This window comes from Amphibalanus amphitrite, unplaced genomic scaffold (assembly GCF_019059575.1).
Source record: "Amphibalanus amphitrite isolate SeventyFive unplaced genomic scaffold, NRLGWU_Aamphi_draft 000276F_arrow, whole genome shotgun sequence".
Lineage (NCBI taxonomy): Eukaryota > Metazoa > Arthropoda > Thecostraca > Balanomorpha > Balanidae > Amphibalanus > Amphibalanus amphitrite.
Genome location: NW_024881771.1, coordinates 578,183 through 604,714, shown reverse-complemented (window position 1 = coordinate 604,714; position 26,532 = coordinate 578,183). Strand labels below are relative to the sequence as shown.

General features: G+C 54.8%; 1 protein-coding gene across 1 annotated transcript; it reads right to left on the bottom strand.

Moving 5' to 3' along the window:
• Positions 1 to 734: 734 nt before the first annotated feature.
• Positions 735 to 26,532, bottom strand: LOC122387204 (EF-hand domain-containing protein D2 homolog). Its single transcript, XM_043377153.1, has 5 exons — positions 26,385 to 26,532; positions 25,887 to 26,067; positions 3,331 to 3,481; positions 1,983 to 2,117; positions 735 to 1,707 (listed from the first exon to the last, which is right to left on the bottom strand). The coding sequence occupies exons 2-5, from the start codon at positions 26,054 to 26,056 to the stop codon at positions 1,570 to 1,572; spliced, it is 594 nt and encodes a 197-aa protein (XP_043233088.1). The 5' UTR covers positions 26,057 to 26,067; positions 26,385 to 26,532; the 3' UTR covers positions 735 to 1,569.

Here is a 26,532-nt window from a genome sequence, read left to right as displayed (position 1 = left end):
TTCCCGGAGCTGACACCAGGTGTCAGGTTTCTGCAGCAGGTCCTGGAGCATAGGTACTGCACGTAGCGCCGGAAGTTTAGTCCACCCTCAAACTCGGCATTCGAGCCAGCGTGATGGAAAAGTACGGTGTTAGGTCGGATGACCCGAGGAGAGGCGCGCTGTTTTGTTTAGCTTCGGCCGGTTATTTCCAGAATAAACTGGTTATATCTGGAAGCACTAAAAACGCCTGGCGTGGCCTATGGTCAGTTCGTACTAAGTACTAACACCGCTTCTCCTCAAATCTCCGTAGCCACGATGGAGAGCGGCAGGGTCGCAGCCGAGGCGGCTACGGGTATCAAGATGCCTAGATGGCAGCACTGTACGGCTGTACCTCAACAGACTACAGATGGCAGTAGCAGCACCTCACGGTGCGCTAGGACAGGTTTGGGACAGATGTAACACAGCGCCACCTGTTTTTTTTTTTTCAACGTTTATCCAGACCAATATCTCCCCCCAATTCCTATCATCCTTCCGGCTCTGAAACGGTCTCGTCTGTCCGAAAGATCTCTCCCCCCCCCCCCTAAAGTGCACCACTCACCGCTAGCTCTCTACCACACTGTTCACTTCTCTCCAGTCCCTTCCCTCTCCAATTTTCCCGTATTTGTCTTCCTTCTTCAGTCTAAACTACTGACTACATGACCACGAAGACTTCAACTCTGTCCAGCAAAACCTGTGTCCTGCGAAAACCAGCCGCCAACGGTACACATGTTTGTATTTGATCGACACGCTGGAAGGTTCAAGGCTCTGAACACTAGCGCAGCAACGGATATCACATGAACGTAGCTAACATATGTCACATCTCCAACAGCTCAGCGCTCTCACACAGTGCTCTACAGACACGCTAGTATGCTACAGCCGGGCCATGGATCGGTATGAGCGGCGAATATGAACGATATGTCCAGAAATACGTGTGGCTCACGGCTACATCAGCTCGCCGAAAACCTCCAAAGCCACGGGCTCGGCTGATCCTGGTCCCTACTCGGTCCCCGAGACCACAGGACCTGGAAGCTGGCCTCTAAGTGATGGAGCTCTGTGATCAGCCTAGCTAAACATTACTTTTAGGCCGACTCGACCCAGGCTCACTAACGAACAGCCTAACCAGCCCTAGCGTACACACACGGCGTTCACTCACACGCGTACACGTACTTGTTCCACTCACGCAGTGACGACGACTTAGTCTAGGCTACCGACACAAAAATATACAGAAATACTTTTATTAAAATCTCAGCTGAACACCAAAGAACACAGCAAATGGAAATGGACAGAGAAAGGAAGAGGCTTAAAACGTGTTTAAAATCTCATCAACGGCACGCTAAGATCGCAGCAAGGCCAGCTATTATACACTGAACCATTCCGAACACAATAAACGATCTCCCTCACTGGCAACACTGCACTCGACCTTCCTGGCAGTCAACATCTCCTCACATATGGCAGATATGCATCCTTTCAGCAGTCCGTCTCACCCACTGACTTTCGTCGACAGTGGCGCCGCCTTTACCCAGTTTGATCGCGCTGGTGGCGCCACCTTTACTAGGCGTGGTTGAAGAGTGCGGCGCGCTGTTTGAATTCGGCCTTGCGCTCGCGACGCTCCTGCTCCAGGCGCTGACGCTCCTCCTCCTCACGGCGGATCTCGGCCAGGAAATTCTTGTCACGCTCCAGCTCGGAGATCTGCCAAGAAGACGAGCGGATAGTTACACCCCCACGCGACAGGCCCAGGCTGTTATTTCTCACAGGAGTCATGAGTTCGCTAATACGAAGAGGGCAGCCGGGGAAGTCATAAAACTAAAGTATTCGGCATAACTTATCTTAGATTAAATCATCTGGGAACGGGGCACATAAAACTACTTAACACATCACTTTCAAAGCAGCAAGGTCGATACAGGTGGATAGACAGTAAGACACCTAGGCGACTACGCGTCATTCTCGGAGCATATCGTGCTCACCTTGGCCTGGAAGAACTGTTTGGCGCCGGCCACGCCTACCTCCTCGACACTGATCTCTGTGAGTTTGGCCAGCTGACTGAGACCAGAGTCGGCCTGCAGCTCTCCGGCGGCCGCCTTCCGGAACACGGTCAGAAACTGGGGACAGACGAGGGAAACACGGTCAGAAAGGGGGACAGGGTACGGGCAATACGGTCAGAAACTGGGACAGACGAGGGAAACACGGTCAGAAAGGGGGACAGGGTACGGGCAATACGGTCAGAAACTGGGGACAGACGAGGGAAACACGGTCAGAAACTGGGGACAGACGAGGGAAACACAGTCAGAAACGGGGGCAGGGTACGGATAACACGGTCAGGAACTGGGGACAGACGAGAGAAACACTGTCAGAAACTGGGGACAGACGAGGGAAACACAGTCAAAAACTGGGGACAGACAAGGGAAACACGGTCAGAAACTGGGGATAGAAGAGGGAAACACTGTCAGAAACTGGGGACAGACGAGGGAAACACGGTCAGAAACTGGGGACAGACGAGGGAAACACGGTCAGAAACTGGGGACAAACGAGGGAAACACAGTCAGAAACTGGGACAGACGAGGGAAACACAGTCAGAAACTGGTGGCAGACGAGGGAAACACGGTCAGAAACTGGAGACAGACGAGGGAAACAGTCAGAAACTGGGACAGACGAGGGTAAACACAGTCAGAAACTGGTGGCAGACGAGGGAAACACAGTCAGAAACTGGGAACAGACGAGGGAAACACGGTCAGAAACTGGGGACAGACGAGGGAAACACGGTCAGAAACTGGGGACAGACGAGGGAAACACGGTCAGAAACTGGCGGCAGAGTAAGGACAACACGGTCAGAAACTGGGGACAGACGAGGAAAACACAGTCAGAAACTGGGGACAGACGAGGGAAACACAGTCAGAAACTGGGGACAGACGAGGGAAACACGGTGAGAAACTGGGGACAGACGAGGAAAACACTTGAGAAACTGGGGACAGACGAGGGAAACACGATCAGAAACTGGGGACAGAGTAGGGTAACACGGTCAGAAACTGGATGCAGAGTAGGGAAACACGGTCAGAAACTGGGGACAGACGAGGGAAACACGGTCAGAAACTGGCGGTAGAATGGAACGTTGTCAGAAACTGAGGCACAACCGCACAATATTCATCTTTGCTCGATTATCATCGTCATCTTTGCTGGAATATATCTATATGGGGAATCAAATAAAAACTGGCGATGAAACAGGACATATTTCAACAGCAGGTGAAAGAAAGGGGCATCAGCTCAGACGGTTGGCGAGTCATCAGTCCGATACTGATTGCAGAACGACTTGCTCACCGCTCTGAAGCTGATCATGTGGACGGCCTCGTCATCCGTCGCCTCCCTAATCATCTGCTTCAGGCCGATGTGAGTCTGCGGCGCCCCCAGCTTCTCCATCATCTTCTTCAGCTCCTCCAGGTCCAGGTAGCCGTCATTGCCGACATCATACCTGCGAAACAGCAGAGACGTCTGGTGAGCAGGGTTAGGAAGCAGAGGTGAGTGAGACGACCGCAGTGGACAGCGGTGGCGCTGCGGTCGATCCTACGGTCAGATGCAGTCAGCACTCGGCAGCGTGTGGTCATTACGTGCACTGATTGTACGATAACATGCCGATGCGTCACTGTCGAGAAGGCGGAAATGCACCGGAAATAGCGTTATCTGTTTGCATAGCGTGACTAGAAGAGAAGGTAGGTATACTTAGACAAAGCATGTGTACTGTGTAGCCTCGATTTAGCACAAATCTCGGACTGACGCGTTAGCAAACCGCATAGTACTAGCGGTGCAAGGTATGGCGTGCACGTATCAGGAGCACTGATCAATGATCACTATTATTTGAGTGGCGATATATCGCTAGCCTTTGACCACAAAGCTGTTTTTCCTAACCGCACTCGGCACTGAGTACGGACGGTGGTAGCGCCAAAAGCAGCTAATTTTCCGGAGAAGTCTGCCATTTCCTACAACCACCGCACAGAGGAAATCATTGCCTTTTTGAGGAAACAGCTAAATCAGCTACCATTTGTCAGAGCAAGCTGATCAGGGCCGACCCAGTGCAAGGTTGAGCGGAATGTCCGGTGGCCTCCACAGGCCTAGGGTCCAAGAACGCAAGAATGAGGGAAGAGCCGAGATTTACCTTGATACGCGGTACCAGTATGGACATTGACCATTGCTGCTAGATATGCTAGCATAGCAATATCATCTTTGCTTTCAAGTCGAATATTCAGTAGCATCACATTACAAAGCATCAACGAGCCGGGCCACGGCCAGTCTTTGTGTGCGAGTACTTTGCGTATCACAAGCCAGAGTCATTCTTTGTAAACACTCTGGCTATCAGAATTTAACTAAGAGCCAGTCATGAGTGTTCGGTGCTGCTTTAATAGATACCACACCACAAGGACGCACTTCTTGACAGTACGTGGCGGCCATGATAACTCTGACTAGCTAGCTTTTGCCTTTGTCTGCTATCTGCACCGGAACTGGGCGGAAGTTCGCCCTTCCGGTGGCGGTCATATATTGAATCAAGCATCCATCCCGTCCGCTGCGGTTGCGGGATCCTCCAACAGGCCAGGTGACGGGAAGCACCTGCCCTTCCCGGTCCCCAGCGATGGGACACCGGACATCGCATCAACCCCACACCTGTGTCCACTCCCCGCTGGACCACCGATATGGTGAGTCAGCGGCGCCGGCCGGGCGCGGCGGGTCGATTTGACCCGAGGGCTGCAGGGGATGACCCCGTCACGCACCGGTCGACAGGTTAGGGAAGGGAAGGGGAGGGTCCCCTGCAACTAACACGGATCGAGCCTGCTATATCGACCGCCCCTGCCGCTAACTTCAGCCAGGCACGGGACTTCCAAAACGAGCCAGCAGTGACACACCCACACCCTGACGGGTGGCTCGACAACTTGTCCACGAAACGACCACTCCCTGACTGGTGGCTGATGTCTGATGGACCAGCACGATCGGCTGTCCACCAGGACAGAGCACATCAGGAGGCTCGAAATAAACGGCAACACGGAAATATTCGACACTGAAACACCCGACGACAGTGAAACCCCAACAGTGTGACAGCTCTGACGGTCACTAACCCACAAAGGTCAGCTCTGACGGTCACTGATACCACCACGGTTAGTGCCCCCTGCTGGTCCGTGACCACTGGTCACCAATTCCCAGCAGACCCATGTCACAAGCTGACACGGCTTTACCGCAGGTGACAGACGAGGTCACAGACGGCGGCAGCGGAGGCAGCGGCCATCGGCAGACCGCCGCGCGTGTGGCGTCTGCCGATAATCAGCGAAGGGGCCGCCGCTCAGGTGTAAACAATTATCACTGGAGCAATTCAAACAGGCCCAGGCCGACCAAAAACAGCCAGCAGACACGCAGTCGCTGCGCTATACAGATTACACAGCTGAATAGGGGCACTGCTGGGATCACAATCATCTGCCGATTTTGCATGTCTATAGTTTGACTCGGCAATATTACATATTTGTCGTGATGGGTCAAGAGTCTTTTCCTCCCCACCCACGACGCAGGGAGCGGGCGGCATTTCCACTTGTCGACGCGTCTGCCGAGAAATCGTGCTCGTACATTATCTGTAGACCCTCGCGATGAGTGCGGTGTGTGAGCGCGTGCCCAGCCAGGGAGAGGAGAGTGCGTGGGGTCCCCATACGCGAGCCAAGAAGGCCCAGCACAGTGGGGTGCCGAGGGGATACGAAGTGCGAGGTGCGTTAGACGGGCTTTGCGGGGGCCCACTATGTCCCGTGCCGGTCAGCTATTTCTGGCCAACTATTATGGACTCCCGCTCGGCTCTCCCCAGCCTTGGACCCGAGTCGCTGTGCCGCCACTCGCCAGCCAGAGTAATAATGTGGCTCGAACACAGAGACCAAGCTGTGCCGCCTACATGGCGATAGAGCAACGGCATTCCCGCCTCCATCCATGGAACGACCATACACACAGAGTTAAGGTGCGTATGAAAGCTGCCATCATGACATTGAAGTCGCCCCACCGCCGTAGCAGTCCCATCAGCCACAGGGATCCGTGAGACATCTGCAGATTTGACGGATAATCCAGCCGAGCGACGGAGCAGTCCAGTTACACAATATCAAGCGGCTAAACGCTTCCACCAGCCAGCCACAGCACCGCACAGCGAGAGCAGCCGCTGCGCTGCGCAAGCGACCCAAGATTGGGAAACAGGCGGACGCAGGACGGGCGCTGACAAACGGCTGTTATTCTCTCTGCACTCACAAAGCCGCCGTCTGCGCAGGACTAACACACTGTGACTGTGAACCAAGGCTCTATAGCTGTGAACGACCTGCGTGTGTTGAGAACTGTAAACACGCAGGGCGGGGACCTCAAATGCAGCCCAAACTTTGCCGGAGTCTGCCACAGAGGTTCACTGGCGGGCAAGTCAAATCGTCTACACTAGGCCGAGCTGCGGGGTTCATGAGCTCAAACCACACCGACAGCATAGTTAATTATGTCAATATTTGGCTAGTAGGATGGGCTGCTGAGTCATCGCTTGAACACTAACGGCCTGGGTAATCCCTACTCAGTGCTGTAATTACTGCGATAGAGCGCTCATGACAGTACCGCTCTCTTGATATCAACACCCCCACCCCACACACTATGACCGCCTGAAAAGGGAGTCCCATTTGATCATGTTATGATCGCCCGGCACTGAGGCGGCGCCGAGTTCACTCGCGGGACACACATGGCAGTGATGGACGAACTCGGCACCCTCGCGGTGATGGACTGACTCGGCACCCTCGCGGTGATGGAAGGACTCAGTGGCGGTCATCAGTGTCGGGGGACCGACTGGCCGACTGATGGGGAGGATAAACACAAATACCGAGCGCCGGGAGAGTCGGACGGTGGGGTATGGCTCTGAGAGTCGGACAGTGGAGTTTGGCTCTGATGGACACCAATGTCACTGGCAGGGGACGGTAATGAAGAGAGGCGCCCGAACGCACAGAGAGCATACCTGCCATTCTGCCCTATCGCGACCCGGGTCCAAGAGCCAATCACGACACATCAGAGGAAAATCACTGCCATCAAGAATAACAATAAAAAAATTGCATTCGGCGTTCCACCCATCAGCAAACCAGACCATCACCATCACCAGATCGCGCTTCACCAATTCCATGAAACAGGTAGGCAAGTTCAAGGCCAGGGTTCAAGGCTGGCCTACTGATGCCTAACCTCACTCCCCTCAATGAGCACCTACCGCCCATCAGCCCGATCTGCCCCTCTGACCTTGGGTCGGTCCCTCCACCCTGGCGAAAGGGTGCCCGTGGAATGGACGCGCGCGCAGGCGCCCATAGACATCAGACAGCGCCCCAGAGGCAGGCCATTAGTGATTATCTGGAAGGAGGGCTGCTGAGCGTCGCATTACCGCGCCGTTGGCAGTGGCTGAGCGGTGCTGAGACACCGGCAGCCGGCGCTGAGCTCAGCAGGGGCGCTGAGCTCAGCAGGGGCGCTGAGCTCAGCGGCGCGGTCAGCAGCTGGTGGGCCGGCGGCGGCCCCATCTCAGTCCCACAGCGCCGGCCGAGGGTCACACCGGCAGCTGGTCACTGCGCGGGCCGCTCTGTTTTTACCCAGTCCACACAGGAAACCCGCCGTCATTATCGTATGATCGTCCCGGAGAGCCGAGCACGGCAGCTGGAGCCGGGAGACGGCGCAGTTCCAATCACATAGTTCTACTGGGACCGGGACAGAGGTAGGGAGAGGGAGAGGGAGAGGGGAGGAGAGGGGTAGAGAGCCGATAAAAATACCGGCAGTTCCAGTCGAGTGAGCAGGACGGCGAGAATCAAAGGCAGACACCATTGCCCCAGTCGGGTGAACTCCGTATCACCGCCCGGCGACCACTGACCCAGAGAAACTCCTGGCTCTCAGTGAGATCGAGCCGGACCGGTGACCTATGGAAGGTCACCTCGGACATCCCCGGGGGGAGGGGACGGTCGGTAGGGTCCTGTAAGACCATCCAGTGGACAGCCCGGCGCCCGCGGCTTATGGACGCACAGCTTCCAGCCGAGAGAGCGGAGGGGAGTTAGGGAGCGACACCGGACGACGGCCTGATAGCAGCAGTTTGCAGACGGCGAAGCGGCCGGGAATGCCATCGGAAATACAGGCCATGGGTGAAAGAAAATTCCTTCGTACATGGACAGGCCAATAAGCCGACCGACCGATCGGACGACTCGACCAAATGACCAGCAGATCGGACCCGTACGGACGACCTTTACCGAGCAATGGTGCCGGCTAATTTCAGCCACTACCAGGCGGAATCCACAAGCTTTCTTTACAACTGAGCACAGAGCGGTGCATTTTTTTTTTTTTTACAAAGGACGGATAATGTGGGGCTGGGATAAATGTGAAAGATAACTTATCATTGAGCCAATCAAGCGTTGAGGAGCCAGAGTGAGAGCTTATCGTAATTGGATAAAAAATGTCCAGATCGTAACGAGGTGAAACTGGAAATAAATCAATTATGGGCTGCTTTCAGTAATGGCGATAGGTACTGGAAAACTGCATTCGCCTGAACGAAGGAGGAGGAATCCTGTCGTTGGTATGTGACCGTGGGACGTTCACGTATTTGACGACTTTGTCTCCGTGCCACCCGACCCTGTTCGGAGCCGCCGCGCCGGCCGCAGCGCTGGTCATCGCAATTAGTCGGAATTAGTGGTGTTGGCTCGAAAGTATTGTGGGATAGTTGTCGAAGTACCCATCCATATACGACATTTATCCGTTAAAGATGGCATAGCCACCAGAGATGTTTTTAATGTCCAAATGTTGCATAAAAATGTATCATTCTGAAATGAAGGTCTACTAAATTATCATTTAGCAAACCAGCTTCGTAAATACTATAATTGACCACATTTACTTGGCCTGATACTACCAGCATATCCACACTCCGCACTGAAATTTGCAATTACAAAAGCTGTAGCTCCGACTGGCACCTGTATGGAGTTATGGATCCGGGCCCCGGCCCTCAGTTCATGTCGCCGAGCGATCGAACGTGACTCGAACCGACACGAGGGGAGGGGGAAGGCGGCGCCGGCACGGAGACGGACAAATCCGGGAACCGAGCTGCCCAGCAGGGCTGCACCAGTCGAGCACGTGCTACAGGCGACCTGCCTCCCCTCCGCTCCCTCTCAACTCCCCAGCCCCCCCCCCCTCATGTCAGGGGTGTGCCGGGCTCACAGGAGCGGTCCGATGGTCGGTCGGGCCGGACGTACCGAATAATCGTGCTCGCCTCGCGTTGGAACAGGACTGGACAGGAGCATGGCGAGGGGAGAAATAGGCCTGTGGCTAAATCATATCGCGTACGACGTAGGGAATGGGGAAAACAAGCCGCTGAATCAGAGCGGTCAGGCCTATCTGTGGTCCTGAACGGAGCCGGGTCAACACGCGGCGTATCTCCCGGGCACTCGTTTTTTATGGAACTTCTTATCGTATGCTGCAGCGCGTGACTCGACTTCTGTGGTCTTTGGGAAAGTCCGTGAGCTCACGCGTCCCGAGTTGGAAACCAGACAGAGCGACCACATGAAATACCCAGCTACCGGTATTTTTCTACAGTCGATCATAGGCAGACGCTTCCATCCAGATAGCAGGAACGTGGGCGTCAGTGTCGCTCCAATGGGATAGACTATTCAGGAGAGTCGACACTTTCATCGGAGAGGGAGAGTAGTCCAAACAGCACCAAAACAGGTCTGAAGGGCGCCAGCCAGCGAGTCTGAGCGCGGAGAAAGCCGCCGTCCACCGCCAGGCACCCTCGCCGGGGCTCTGCGTATGGATAACGGCCGGTATACCGTCGGACAAGCACGGGAAGTGGCTGAGCTGCGGTGCGGAGGCTCCGGCCGGCAGTGGTGATATCAGGCCGCCGCGGCTCGGCCACGTCCGCTGGCGGCCCGGATACGGCGTCATTATATTTTCAACGTCTGAGAGCGGCGTCTGCTTCATAAAAAAAAACAGATAGGGCGACGGCCGTAGATGATCATGTCAGTCGTCATCCCATGTCCCACTGTGTCTCCGTCATCACCACTGAAAAAGTATTTTACTCACGCCGGCGCCGTGAATGTAGCCAATACCGCCGCACTGTCCTTTATTCCTTCGATTTACCTACACAACGACCCGAGTCCACCGCCCGCGACAGCCATGTGAGGGGGTCGACGAGACTTTGAATCCCCCACGCAGGTGCCGCCGCATCTGTGTGACCCTCTGTGTCTGGCCACCGGACTCGGCGGCACAAATGTGTACCTCGACTCCACCGAACGGCGGGTACGATATCTGTGTCAACTGTCAACCGGTCCCAATACCAATCAACTCAACTCAGTACCCCGTTCTTTACGTGGACACAAAACATCCTGAGAGCGTTTCAGCACCATCAGCGCTGGATCACCGACTTCCTGCTCGCGCCAGCACCCTCGTCACCCGTCGGCTACCGACCCCGGACAGACGCGGCCCGTCAGATCGAGCAACTGAGCCAGACGAAACGTTGCGCCACCGAGCCGTTGCGTCGGAGTCCATCCCATCCAACCAGGCCGGTCGGGAGGCAGGAAGTTGCGAACGCTATCCGGTCTTTGTATGAGAGCGTGCGATGTGGTAGGTGCCCGTTCTAGAGCTAACGGTCACCGTTCCGTACTGCACATAGTCGGACAGGACTATCTGTCGACCTTATTTCTCTAACGACTGCGCCAATTCTTAGTTCAATACTGAACACAGCCAGACAGGACACTATAAGACAGTCAGTCTCTCAGACAGCGTCTTTCCATGTCTTCTACACTTCCACGCCGTGCACACCAGACACAACCGGACAAGCCCAGCCCATCGGCGTGTCTCCCTGCCCCTTGTCGTGCACTAGCCGAGCCTCAGCTCATCGGCGCGTCCCACAGTTCGATCCGGCAAACAGGCGCGGCCTCTTGCCGCGGCGGCGGATTACCACAGCCGTTTGGCTATCGTCTCGCCGATCGCCAGTCCGTGCCTGCCGAACATTGGTGACGTGCGCAGCGGCAGGCGTCTCTATGGCAGCGCGCCGATCACCTTCGAACGTCAATGCGAGGACGGCTGATCGCACAGTCATCAGAGCATGCATGAATGTAGGTACCCAGGCTAATAGCGAGCCGAGCGGCTGCTCAGGGGCTCAAATTCCAGACGACATTCACATGAATACCAGTAAGGAGAAATGCTCCAATTACTTTAGCCTCATGGAGAGGGCGTGGGCATGGCAACCAACAATGACAAACACAAACAGATACAGCGGTTCCGTATAAGTGTAGCATATCATGTTTCAAAATCATTTTACACTAAAATAATGTTTCAGTATCAATGTAAAATAACAATATATAACTTGTAATACTAATATTATTAGTGCTATGAGAATCAAGTCAACAGAGGTCCAGGCCAGCGGCGGAAACTGATTCAGGCTTCAGCGCCTACAAAACAGGGGTATGCGCAATTACAGAGCCGCGCAGATAAACAATTATTGACTGGCCCAGGTCTGCTCGTGTCTACCGGCTGCTGCGACTGTCACTAATCAGTGCCACCCCACTCCGTCAGGTAGCCTCCCAGTCTCAGACATACAAATATGGCCAGCTTCCCCAACCGGTGACGCGCAGCAGGCTTGTGGTGGCCAGACCGGCTCTAGTCGAGTGACGCAGTTGCACTGATCAGGTGAACACGTAGGCGTAGGATGACCGACGGTACTCTCTTGTTCGACCGAGGCCTCACTGGGATTCTACAGAGCTGACAGGGGATCTCTATAGGCTCTTCAAATTCACTGACATCTCATGGGGGGTCACTGATGCCTCACAGAGGCCCACTTGGTGCTGGAAAGTCCACAGGGGCGCTCCAGAGCTATTCCGCGCAGTCCGGAGGGACCATCCTCCTCGCTCACCTCGCAGGTGCTGTGACGGCCGGCCCGGTACACTGACCAGCGCATCGATCAGCGATTGGGTTGACCCAAACAGCCGAGCACCGACTGTTTATTGGTATTTGTGTTATTCGTCGGAACTCACTTCCCATCGCATCCATCATCGTGTGGGTAAGGCGCCGCCATAATCGGAATCCCACCGGGCAGGAATCCAGTTTGTTGGAACTTGGAATGACAGACCTCCAAACCGCTGCAGACGGGCGTCCTTCTAATGCCACTCGAAATTCGGTCACATCAGGAGACAACATGCCAATCCCATAACCAGTTGTGAAACATAGAAAGAGGGTGGGTTAGATCAGCTTTGACTTGCCCTTGTTCCACTTAGTAAGATTACATTTTCCCGTTATCACAGCCTCTTCACCGTATGTAGGTATACTGGGGACAGTGACGAGCCGGTTCGCCCGCAACTCTTTACGCCGCCGTGTCCATGTCACCCTTCGCCGCCACCCTTCCGCTCACCACCTCGCATGTCAATACCACGCCTGCCCGTCGGCTGCCCCCGCCAGCCCCCGCCGGTCCATCGCCGTGCCTCTGCTGTTTGTGTTTATACCATCCACTCTCCATCTCCGGCGAAGGCAGCGGAACCGGTCCGGTAGACTGGCCCCTGTGACGGTATGACTCGGCTATGTGACCTCCCAGGGAGGCTTGGAGCCGGCGGAAACGAGCCGCCGAGAGGGCACAGCCCGTGGCGGCCCAGTCTAAGTTAGGTGGTGACATACACATATCGTACATTGTTTATTTCCGCTGTCATTTTCTTAACTAAGTCCCATCAGGTAACGAGCGAAAATATTTTTTTTTTCTTCAGACCGCCCCTATCAAAAAGGAAAGAAATACGAGAAATTCTACCGACCTTCACTCAATGCCCTTTGCAGGTTCGTCACTTTAACCGGCCATCCAAGACAGACCGCATTAGGCGGTCTCGTGCGCACTGCGCAGTCCTGTAAAAACGGCTATCAGCTGAGTGGGATGACCTCTGACCAATCAGTGACTAACAGCCGGTCACAGGTCAATCACAAACAGACGGCAATTAATCCTGCATTCAGGGTGAATACCCAGCTGCGACACAGTAGCGGTGTGACTCAGACACGTGTGACATGCGGACTGTGACGCGTCACAATCCGTCCACGGGTCTATACCATGAGTCACCCGCCCGGCCAAGGGTGCGTGAACATAATGTATTCATTCTATAAACAGCAAAGAGTACAATCGGAACAGTAGCACGGCAGTATGAGCTAGCCTACTTGCCAGGTCTACAGGTCGGGCTGGCGCAAGGCAGTATGGCTGGCGTATGTCACGGATAATTTACGTTACAACTCCACTGCAAGGGAAAAATTATCATCAGATAGGGGTTGTACAAGCAGCTTTGGCTTGGGCTAGGAAGTTTGAGGAGTGTGGGGTTCGTGGCGATTTAATCTGTGTATTGTAGATAATGGTCTCTGGCAGCTGGTTCCAAGCTATCGTCGCCTCCATCGGTATCTCATATCTGTTTTCCGGCATATAGCCGCAGCTGTGTGTGCAGTTCATGACACATCAATTGCACAACATTTTGAGGCGCCATCAGATCAGCACAGGACAACTGCGCCGCTTGAATCTGTGCCAGTCACTGCGCACCTGCAACCTGAAAACCACATCTAACAAATTGGGCATTGAGCAGAGCTGCGTCGTACCACAGACATTCCTCTGCGTACACCAACGGTTACATAAAAATGTGACACGGCCTGCAGCACACCAAGCCCCGCCTCGCTCACGGGGGCCCCATGAGCGCTGGATCCCGGCTCCCCTCACCCCAGAGAGGTGGGGTGCGTGCAGCAATGTGGGTCTGTCAGGGATCAGCCACCCCTCCCAGCTCGTGTCAGTAGGACTGGGAGTGGATTGTGTCGAGAGCGTGACGCCGAATCCGCCGCTCCCCTCCAGTCGGACACCGGACAGGCAGCGGTCACTGGGGCAGCTGCAGCAGTCGTGGCACAACCTCGCCCCAATCCCGTCTGTGCCTCCTTTTTTATTTTTTTTTTCTCTCTCTCACAAATCTCTCACAAGTCTGTGCCTCCTTTAGTACCTAAATCACATGAAGGTTTATGCAAACTGCTATAGAGCGTGGTTACTGATAGAAGCTTATCTGGAGCGCTCCGGGGTGAAATAATGCGGGGTCGCACCCGCGAATGTGTGACGCTTCAATTTTAGATCAATGAATGAAGCGCAAGTAAATAAGGTGTTAGGCTAGTCTAATAAAGTCTTATCCTCGTAATCGCTCGACGCTATATAAATGCCTCCCTCGATAGAAGTGAACGAGTAGTGCTGACGCTAAGCTAACTGCTCAGATTCTTTACGTCACCACGGTGGTAACATGTGACGTCACAATCGGTGACATGATGACGTCACGGCTAGGTCAGAGGTCGTGCGCCGACCCTGCGAGGTCGAGCTTCTCTCCATGGGGCGCCGTAGACCACTTTCCCGGACGACTTTCTCCGGAGCAGCGGCACTGGGCGCCGGACCCGCCCCGGTCGGAGATCGAGGCACAACGAGCAGAGGCACTGTCTGACCCGCGTGACCCCGGGCAAGCAGTGTTTGACCTGTGTGACCTTAGGCGCACAGTGTCTGACCTCCGTGACCCCGGGCACGCACTGTTTGACCCGCGTGACCTCTGATGGATTGGTGACACTGCTGGCGTATGGACACAGCCTAACCACGCCACGAACCACGATATTATATTATCATCTCATAACACTCCCAATAAATTTTGGCGATACCTAATAGCAGAGGCTTCACTGGCCATGATTCATTTTCAGCATTGTCAATGTCAATGTTTCGACATATAGAGATACACTTTTCGTAACTCAGCTTATGACAAATGATGTCCATGCGACTTCCGCCATCATCGAGTCACCACCCGAGCCCACCTGTCAGTCCTAGGTCCGTCACTCTGTATACACACACGGTGAATCAGCGTGCCGTGATTCGGACGCACCGAGGTGGATCGACATAGGCCATGAGCTGGCGGTATGTGGTGGCCGTACCCGAACTAATCGCTCTGAGACAGAGCATTACGGAACAGACAGCCGGCGTGACGCGTCACAGCGTCACGGGCGACCGACAGGGTCACGAGGAGTCACGAGGTGTCACGTGCGACGAGTCTGATACACAGACGGATGGGGTTAGTGCAAACGGGTCGAGGCACAAGGTCAGGTCAGGGACAGAGCGCAGGTCGCTGTCATATCTCCATCAGGCACACGGATCTGTCAACAGTGACCCGGCCCCTCGCCGCCGTGACAGCTGGTCCAAAAGGCGGCTCTGCACGCCGTGACCCTCTCTACACAGAGGAGCGATGCGTAGAATGTGCGTGACACTGGACTGTGCCAAAGAGAGTGACCGAGCACTCATTGAAGTGAGAGGGCGGAAACGGCCACTTGACGAGAGCCAGCCAGCCGGAGGACCCACAGCCAGGGAGACAAGGGAAGGGGGACAGGGTAGGGATCGAAAATGTTTATAAGGGGTTGGTGACAGGTTTACTCCCTTTCCCGTCACTGTGGCAGGTTGACAACGGAGAAACGACGTCGCTTTACGACCGATCCTGAGTCCCAAACCAGCTACCTACGCTTTCCAGCTAAGGACGGCGGGATACCTAGCGGCTCAGCATTTAGCGCCGTTCTTGGCCATTGTTAGGGTGTAGCCATATAAAAGCCATTGTAATCAGACGTGTTTGCCGTTCAATCTGAGCCCATCCGGTGGGGAAGGAGGACCGGCCTTCTGCTGGTGCGCCAAACATTTCGGAAGGCTGGCCGGGACACAGAGGCGTCTGATGGGATAACCGAGTCGTGTTGGCGACCTTGTGAGAAGGCGCGGGGACACACGAAAAACGGGCTACAAAGGCCCTCAGGCCTCAGGGCAGCCGCCTGGACCGGCAGGCACCGGGTGCCACGACCTTGACGTCGGCAGAAAGACGTTTTTCGCAGCGGCGCGCGACGGCACGCCGCTTCCGCCGCCAGTCGCACACGCCAGCGTCTGTTCCGCCTGGCGGTAAACAGAATCCATCAGAGTCGGCGGAGGCGGGGGCGGTGTTTATAACAGCCGCTTGGAGTACACACATACACACACCTCCGGGCGGGGGCGGCGGCGGGGGCGGCGGAGGTTCCCGCTGCGAGAAACCGGCGCCGCCGACCGACGCGGGGCGCCGACGCCGGGCGCCCCACGGGCATCGGAGAAACGCCGGCGCCCGGCTGACCTGGGAACCGGGTCGGAGTGGTATGTAATGTGCACTAACTACTCATTGCGGCGGTGATACCGGGGGCGGCGACCGAGCCGGAGCGCACCCGGGTCACGAGCAGAGTGGTGTCCGAGACGGGAGTGAAACCAGACGGCGCGGGACCACACGCGGAGAGCTCAGAACATTCGTGTTACCGATCTGAATCAGCATATGTGTAATGTCTTAAATTCCAGCTAACGATAAACGCAGAAGGTGGCGCAACCAGCGCAAAGTGGCAGATCTCCAGGTTATGTGCGTAATGTTGCACAGCCTTCCGATCCGGTGCACACCCGACAGCTAGTTTGGTGTGAAGTGACACAGGGTACAAAGAGCCGTGTTTGTGCGTCCGAGCGTGGCCGAACAGCGCTGCTAAATGTCAGGACTACCTAGCAGGAGTTCAATGTCATCAGTTCACCCAGCTGTGCACTGTGCACCCCAAATTGACGACACTGCAGGCATCCGCCGTGTTAGGTATGAAAGAGTTAAAAACGGGAAATCAAATATGAACATGTGAAGAGTGGTCAAAGTTAGAAACCAAAACAAATAAGAGCGTCTCACATAGACGCGGTTTATTCATAATACGGGATTTACTTAAGTCGACATATTCGCCCATTAAACTGCAAAAAAAATACTGTTCCTCGTAACAGCCGACTGAACTATTTTGCGATAGCTCCATTCTTTTGAAAGGCGCACACACAGCGCTGAAAATAAACGACACTTTCCGGCTAACGCCCACGCTCCGCTGGAGCCCGAGGCAGCCAAAACTACCAGCTGGGACCGGATGTGCCATAAGGCGCACCATTTCAACCCAATTCAATATCAGCGCCCTTGCCCGGCTCTCCCGGGTGTCGGTCTATTTTAGCTCGGCGCCGGCTGCGTGGCGCCACTGCAGACTCGGGGAGGGGGGGTGTCCAGGGGGCGGCCTTGGCCTCGGTCCAGCGCCTGCCCCGGTGGTCGGAGGGGGGGGGGGGGGTCACCACTGGGATGGGATGCGATCGATGCCTCCCGTCCTCCGTCGGCCTCCCACAGCTCCGGCGCCGAACCGTCTGCTCCCGGGAATCAATGGCACGGAGGCTGAGACGCTCAGTTCCTGCCACTGCCGGCGCTGGGACAGCGGCCACTGCAGCATAAATACTGCACACTCGGCACTGGGCTGGACCGACGACCGTGGCTTGTGGACCAGCAGCGACCGCGTTTAATAAGATAAATATTAAAAAGTATATTTTGCTGGTGGCCGGTGAGAAATATCAATGACCCAGACGGCAAACAGGTACCATGGCCGACAGTCCAACAGGTCATTCCAAAATCTCTCAGCTGAACGCCTCTCTCCACCGATAACGATGAAGAGAGAGGAATCGCGCATGCATCTGCATCTGACAACTTGTCATGCCGTAAATGTAAGCAGAACCTGTCCATTTCCGGGAGAGAGTCATACTCATGCCCGATCCCGCCGACAGCACACAGACATGAAAACGGAACGCATTGGCTTCAGTCACGGCTCAGCAGCTGCCTATATGGTGATATTACCGTGATATTATCCCACCAACTCTCGTGACCGTTGACACCGCCTGACACCAGTGACACACACCACCGCCCGCGGCCCGATCGGAAGACCCCGAGTTTCTAACGGTGGCTTTCCTGTCTAGGCGAGGTGGCTCGGGTGACGGACGCACTTTCGCCCGGCGGTATTTCTATAGAATTTATTCCAGCCACATAGCCCCGACGATCCAGTTTTGGGTCCACAGTCCCGAGTGGAGAGTGTCGTAACATCTAGATTCCAACAGAAAAACATTTGAATTGAAATAAAAAAGAACTGAGTTTTGTAAAAAGGCATTTGGAAAACGTTTCAGCCAGTGGTTTGCCAGACTCTAAGATCAACAGTTTTGAAAAGAAGTTTCATCGTTAGGACTGCCGAGTGCCGACTGATTTTACAATAAAAACGATTTTATGTACTGATTTGAAAACTGACCGGGCAGCGCAGCCACATGTTTACATTCCACTACTCCATCAGATAACGTGGCACTGATGGCATTTTCACTGCGGAGTGAAAGGGAAAACAGACACAATATGTCCAGAACAGCTTAGATCACAACTGCGATAGGACCATTGTCTAAGAAGGCGAAATAGTGAGGAGGGTGAACGAAGCAGGAAGGGTTGGACAGAGGCCCACTGACCACTACCATATCTATCACGACAACGAAATCGTTTCCACCTTTAGCCGCTTCCACCTTGACCTATATCTGTGCAGGGGACAATTGTCTATCACGTTACCCGTGACCATCGAATCGCATATGTCGCTGGCATCGCCGTGACCGCGTCGTCTCCGCATCTACACACAGGTCACGTGACGCGTGAGTGACGCCACTCTCCGGTCATGTGACCTGTCGCCATGACCGGAGCGATCTGTGTTTACATATACAGTCCTGTCGTAGGCCGGCGGAGACCGATCGGAACGAACCCAGCTGGTCATCCGACAGCTGAGGGGCGACGGGCGTAAACTCTTCACATCGCCCTCTCCGGACCGGGGTGTGACGCCAGCGCGCTCCCCGGAGTCTGGATCGTACGCCGGAATCACGAGATGCGCAAATTCCTGCCTGCTAGCGGTGCAGACGAGGTCCAGACACTGGCCGTGCCGTCCCGGACCGAGTGTCCAAAGGGCAAACAACCACCTAACCAAGTGCCATATTAGGGGACGGATGGGGCTCAGAGAAGACATGCAGCAGTCACGGCCAGACCTAATCTGCTGCAGAGAGCCATTAGACTTCTGAAGGTGGAGGGTTGCATGCAGCCAGAGGGGCGCGGTCGCTTCTCCGAGAGACCATGTCGGTAAATCACTGAGGTTCACGGAGACAGCTCCGTGATGGGGCACAGGGTTAACTGAGACAAACCGAGACGCCGTGATGTCATGGGCATATCCGCTAAGTTAGGATACTGAATATGCGGCGCAGTTCCATGGCGCACAACGGAGGCCAAAGCGCCAATTTCCGCCATTTCTCTGGAATAGGGACTAAAAGCGGTAGTCAGTGGCAGACCCAAAGCGAGCGAACAATCTGGCTTGTGGTTTTGAGACGTTATCATTCCAACTCTGTCCAACTCTTCCGGGAGCCATCCCCGTACGCAATCGATCTCCGAGCACCCAGGTGCACGAGAGCAGAGCACGGCTGATAACCCGATCTTCAGAATTAGAGGTGGCAAAATGTGGACCCGAGGACCCGGTCCAAAGAACCAGTCTGGACCCATCTGGGTCCAGACCGGTTCCTGGAAATTTTCTGACGGGTCCAACCGGGTCCTACCATAAACTATACATCTTGCACACTACACATTATTGCAAAATATGGAGTGAATGAAGTGAATGTTTCTTTGCACACAGTAGCTCATGAGTATTCCCAGTGGGAAATAGGCTGTTTTACATGATGCAACTAATGACACCTACAAGTGGTTTTTGGAAAACGGGTCCAACTGGTTCCGATTCCAACTAAGACCGGGTCCGACTGGTTCCAGAAATGTCCAGCCGGGTCTGGTTCGAGTCTGGTTCCCAAAATTTTCATCTTTTGCCACCTCTATTCAGAATCACAGTTTCAATCGGAGGGTCATCTTAAAAACGGAGGACTGCTCGCCCTTGCAGATGTCCCCATGAAATAAAGATCAATTCACAAACGGAGGACACTTGGCGAAGGTCGCATTTAAATGCACCTGGTCGATCTATCAGTGGTGGCACGGCTCGGAGCGGGGTCAGGTGACTCGACAACCATTATTCGGGTGCTCGGGTGACAGACGGGGTGACCCAGCACTCCTGCCGACACGGCACTGGCTGCAGAGGCCGGTACAGGAGGACCAACAACCAGAGACCGGGGACCGGATATCAGAGACCGGAGACCAGACTTGTCAGGTGGCCTGAGAACACCGCGGCGCACCTGATCGAACTGTGACGGGCGGAACGTGATACAACCCCACGTGACAGTACGCCACGTGAGGGCAGATCACATGACAGGCGTCACCTGATGACCGCCGAGGCTCCTTCAGGACTCGAGCTCCGGCGTCGCACAATGACAATGTGCTGTATAATCGGGAGAACGAACGGACGGACAGGCAGGCAGACGGGCGGGCGAACGGACGGACAAGATTACCGATTCGTCGACCCCGTCCCGCAGGGCGACGGTCCCCGGAACGTTTTAACATTCAGCGAGCAGGGGAAGCCGTCTTTCCAAGGCCAGTCGCTCCTGGACAACGGCAGAAATTCAAAATCAAGGACGAAGGACTGAAGCAGAAACGTAGGGCTGGTCGTGCTAGTTTATTCAAAACGTCTCGTGCTAAATACAGCACGAACAATGTCTGTTTGAAAAATAAACCCGGGAAGTGAATAGTACAATGCTCTGTTTTTATGATAGTTGCCACGATCTGCGATTCCTGAGAAGTGAGACACCGGAAAAGGCGCCAGGCCCCTGTCTACTGTCTACAGTTTCCACGCAGCACCTCGCAGAGTAAACTCAACCACCAGCATTTCTACGGGGGGGGGGGGCTAAACACCACACAAACACACCATATGTGTAGAGGTCACTGCACCGGCAATCAGAGCATTCCTCAAGCAATGCTATTCCACTTAGCCAGCCCAATTCTTTTTAATCACCGATAGTCAAAATCCTGTCTGATAAGCGTCACTCACGTCCACTCAGTTCACGACCAGGGTTCATCCACTGACTCCCGGGCGCAGCTGTAATGGGTCTGCCTCTACCATTCTGCTCGCTACTACACGTTACTATACACTGGCGGTCGCAGCCGCTAGCAAAAGGGGGGGGGGGGGGCCAAAGTCACACTCGCGGGACATAACATTTATCAGTCACCGGAGGGGGGGGGGGGGGTGATCGGCTAATTTTTTACGTCCACGAGGCGCCGCGCAGTTGGCATTACTTATGCTTCATCCACCTCATTCTTGCGTGAAATCTTTAAGCTCAATTTAAGGCAAAAGCACCAGTTCCATTTCCCATCCCACGGTGTTTCCACCGGTCGGGCCACTGCACCATGGCGACGGATCGGTGTAGCATATACTGGAAGGTCGGGCACGCGGATTCATGACCTTACCACAATAAAACAATTCGGAAAAGTACGGATACCTTTTGCTTTGAACAAGCACGTGAAACCCAGAGAGCATTTTCAGACTATGACATTTATCCATATAGTTGTTTGGCGGCGGGAGAGAATAGGTACACCGACCTCTGGAGACCCCCGGCCCCACAGGTTGCTGGTTTTCAAAATTGGCATCTGATGGCCGCGCACGACTCGCGCGGGGCCTCGCAACGGCCCTATTGGGGCTCAATCAACCTGCCTTATAGTCCTACTGCTAAAAAGACTGGCCCTGAGCCCTAAGGACTTCATCAGTCTCTGCCAGCCCCAGGACCCACACCGGCTCATGGGGTCCCGACGTCGAAATATGAAGGACTGCGCGGGACCATCAGGACGTAAAGTAATCTCGATCAGGACCAACGTACGTCTGTGCAGGAGTCCGCGTGAGCCCTGTGATCTTCAGAAGCCCACCCATGTATGTTTTCACTTAGAGGCCAGTTTAGGGCCCTCAGAGACCAGTACAGGGCCTGCAAGCTGCAAAGGCCAGTAGTTTGAGACCATCAGAGACCGAGTTGGGCTCTCAGAGGCTTATGTAGGTCCTACTCATTACAGGCCAACATGGGGCCCTCAGAGGTCAGCGTGGGGCCCTAAAAGACCGGAATGAGCCGTCGTTGGAACCCAGAGGCCAGCAGAGGGCCCTCAAAGGCCAAGATGAGCCCTCCTCAGAGGCCAATGCAGGCCCTTAGAGGCCAGCATCGGGTCTTCAGCAGCCAATGCGGAGCCCTCATTGGCACCTAAATGTTCGTCTTGGGACACCAGAGACAGCAACAAGGCCACTAGAGACCAGTGTGAGACCCTCAGACGCCGGTTGGGGCCCCTGAGGCCGGTTAGGGGTCCTCATAGGTCAGATGTGGGGCCTCAGAGGTCGATGTGGGCTCTTAGCGGTCAACGTGGGCGCTTGACCGCCACTGAAGTTCCCTCAGAGGTCAGTGTTGGACGCTCAAAGACCGGTGTGGGAGCTATATTAATAGCTGGGCGTGTTTTTTAGCCTCGTGACGATCGAATCAGGGCCAGGGTCCCATACACCTATGGGGGCCCATCGGTTGCTTGAGGGGGGGGGGGGGCAAATGATATGATGGCCCCCTTTATGTGCCTTGGGGGGCATGGCCCTGATGCCCCCCGCGACCGCCACTGTGTACACATTACATACAGGCCTCTAAAATTATATACTAGCTAATGCAAACTCTATGCAGGCCCCGGAGATCCCACGCTAATCCTTAAGAAACCAAGCCGGCATACGGCGTCACTACCGGGCTTCTGAGGTGCACAGCACCAACCCATGAGGTCTTACTTTAGTGTCGTAGAGCCACGCTCATTTGGCAGGGCCCACCCGCCACTGGGAAGAGGGTCTCATGCCAGCCATTGCTGGGCCTACGAGAGTCTCAAGTAAACCCACGCTGATATTCCATATAAGATCCGGCCATACCGTGAACCGGTGCCAGCGACGCTGACCGCCAAATTGACAGAATACGAAACTGAGCCCACTCATGAGTGAAATTTACGTCCTTTGATGGTGCAAGAAAGAAAATGAAACATACAAAAAGCTTTTCTAGGACTTCTGTTCGATCTGAAAGGTGGGGCCAAAAGATAGTATGGCCCCACCTTTCAGCACCAAAGGGGGGGCCATGGCCCCCGTGGCCCCCCCTGGGACCGCCTATGTTACTATATCTCACTGCTCCCCACACAGACCGCTCCACGGCGCGGCCGTGAGAGCGAAGACAGCCGTCCACGACTCGGGCTACAACTCCCGGCACCTGCCCGTCGCACGGGAGCTACTCCAGCGTGACGCCGCCGGTCAGTGTGTCCGTCTGTGAGACCGCAGTCCGGCGGCGAAAGTAACGAGTTGTGGGCACTCTGAGTGTCACAGACAGCGACCACTCAGGCCAGCCGGTAATGAAGTGAGTGCGCCGCGCCGACCGCTGGGACAGCAGACCGGTCCCGTGACTTCGATACCGAATGTGGGCCCACGAACCGAACCAGTTTCGCCGGGCATTGTCCACACGGAGCTGGACTAATGTAAACGTGCACGCCACAGCGAATGCACGGCACGGAATACTGCTACGAATTTAACCAGTCATGGTAGCAGTTGAATAAATCCCGTCCGTTTCCTGGGCGGAAATGTCCATATTCAGTTTCACCACGTTGTTCGTTAATGATTTCCCTTTCGGTATTTGTTACCGGTTGCTGTAGAACGGCCCACGCGACTGAAAAACTGAGTGTAAGTTTATTTGAGGATAGAAGACAGAGAGCCATTTGAGGGTAGAGAAGCCACTCAGGCACGCGAATAAATGCAAGAGCGCCGAGTTGGGACGGTGCACAGGAGGCAATTTCACGAGCTGGCCCGCCCCAAAGAGTATCGTAAAGGGATGACCTGCCTGCAGAGTGCCTTAGACGGCTCAGTTACGCGCCTGATGCCATGAATTACGACAAAGACTGGTGTTGAACACCCGCGGTGTCCCGTGCCGCTCGGCGCTCCTCGCTGCCGTGCCTGCTCAGTGCTCAGCCTGTTATCGCGGCCCGTTTCACTCCGGGAACACCGTAACGGACAGAAGCCGCGCACTCATCCGGCCTCTGATGTCAGGCAGAGTCGCACACTTCCCCGGCGATGACTGGCAGAAGACATTAGGGTGGCGGTAATCGCTCCTTTCCGGAGACACTGTACGCTAAACGACGAGCAGACAGTGAAGCGTGGAGCGTCCTCCCCTGTCTCTTTCTCCCATCCAGTCTAGAGACGGCAATCAGAAGGAGGGTGAGCCCCAATGTCCGGCCCAGGTCGTCCTTATCCAGAGAGCGGATGTTGCATCTCACCCGTGCCAGAGTACTTCTAGCCGTCCCAGTCATCCTACCTAAGCATACGGTTTGCAAAGGGGCAGGACGCCTTGACAAACATTACTTGGCTGCTCAGGCGACCTATGAGTTAGATCGGACCATCAGGTCACCTGACTCAGATGCAGCAGTGAGTGTCTTTCAGACCGCACCACTCTGCTGTGGCCGAGAAGGCTCAGAATTGCATTTACCATACGATCCGCGGTATACTGAGCTATCCGTGGTTTACCGACCTAGCCGCGCTTTACCATACGACCCGTACTTTGAGCCGCCGTGGTCGAGAGACCCAGCCAAGGGCTGCGGTGAGGCGACACGCACGCAGTGTGAAACGGATGCGGCGTCTGGCCCGCTACATAATGCCACCGAACAACCGCCGCGCACGGAACTGCACGAAACTCGAGACCGGCTGGCATGGCTGTGTTGTACTGCCGGGGAGCCGGTCGGGGCTGGGAGGGCAGTCCAGTCCGGTGGGACAGGAAACGGTCCGGTGGGACAAGGGATCGTCCCGTGGGACAGGGGAGGGCTAAGTGGGACAGGGGATGGTCTGGTGGGACAGGGGATCGTCCCGTGGGACAGGGGAGGGCTAAGTGGGACAGGGGATGGTCTGGTGGGACAGGGGATCGTCCCGTGGGACAGGGGAGGGCTAAGTGGGACAGGGGATGGTCTGGTGGGACAGGGGATGGTCCGGTGGGACAGGGGAGGGCTCAGTGGGACAGGGGAGGGACCAGTGGGACAGGGGAGGGATCAGTGGGACAGTGGCTGGACGAGCGAGATATCCGGACCAGTCAGGCAGACCCATCACTCGGCAATGTCATCACGGCAGTACTGCAATGCTCCAACTGCACAGCCCGGGTTTCCTGCAGAGAAAATCAGCCGTATACACCAATGCCTACTTGATATTGTTTGCAGTTTGATGACAATCATATCTAACAACTTCGGTTTTTGTGAAGCGTAGAAAGTGAGGTTCGTGAATCCAGAAAAACGCAGATATGATATTACGAGCTAAGAGAAAAGCAAACACAATGTACTCGAACATTTGACAGATAACGCGATTAATAAGACCGATGTAATCCAGATGAGAGATCAGAGACCAAGCGCCGCCAGAATAGCTCGTAAGTCGTACTTATGTCTAGTGCCGTATCAGCTTGTGTGGGCTGTGGCACAGTGAAGGTCGGGGTGGGTGAGGAAGCCCCACCTCGGGTTCAGGAAGGAACAGGGAGCGGGGCGTGGCGGGGCGGGATACCGGCCGGAATCGCCCGAGGACGAGACTCGTTGGCTCACCGCGCAGGCCGCAAGTATTACAATGACTGTTTGGTTAGGTTCAGAGCTTTTTCGTGGTCGAATTGTGCACATATTACTCTATCATCGTCCATGCACCGACAATGGACACGAATATCCAGGAACCTAGGCCTCATCGGGGTTCGATACCGATTGTTTGCGTGTAGTGGCCATACCGTGTGCCACAGCGTGCGCCCAGATGCACTGACAAAACGGAGGGTGAGCCCTCTTCTAGGGGAGGGGCTTCCCATGTAATCTCTCAACGTCGTTTTTTGCCACTCGCTCAATGCATCCTCGAGAATAAGTTCTAAATCAATTTAACTGGAACGTTTGCCGTCAGCCAACTTCCGATGGCCAGCCGATGAATCGGGATTTTTCGTCTATTCAACGAAACGCGAGTTACAACAAAAACGCAAATCCCTTGTCATGTGTGTGGTGGTCGAGTCCATGAGTCCGGGCCAGGGAACTTACTTTTTGAAGATCCGTTCGTATTCTTTGATCTCTTTCCTGGAGAACTCTGGGAACTCGGTGTACGGGTTGAAGACTTTCAGAACTTTTTTCACTTGCTTGCCGGCGTCCAGATCATCGTTGATCTGGCAGCGGCGGTTCAGAACGGCACTCAGCTCGCTGTCGGCCGACATGGTGACCTGACCTGGGTGAAACAGGGACAGAGGTCAAGCAGCGGCGATCACTTGGATTGAGTATCGACTTCGAAGTATCGACTTCATCGAATGACTGTACGTAAAATTAGTCTACGATGTGCCACAAGTAAATAATCATTTTTATGGATTATACCCATAACCCGACTTATACCTATCTGTCGTCGTCCTAAATCTATATAAGGCGAAAATACGCTTTTGATGTCAAGAACAGTCATTGCCAGAGGCGCAAATCTTAATTGTTAGTCAATATTCGTCACCAATATTATATCCAGCTGATCAAATAGAACATCCACAGTCCGATGCTTACCTAATGAGAGTGCAGACACCAAATACAAAACCAACACTTAGCTCCCCCAACAACTTTTACCAGACACCCACACGACCTCACAGTTCAGCGCAAACTGACAACACGAGCGGCGCGCCTCGACGAGTGCCGCGTCGTGTTTGTTTGAAGC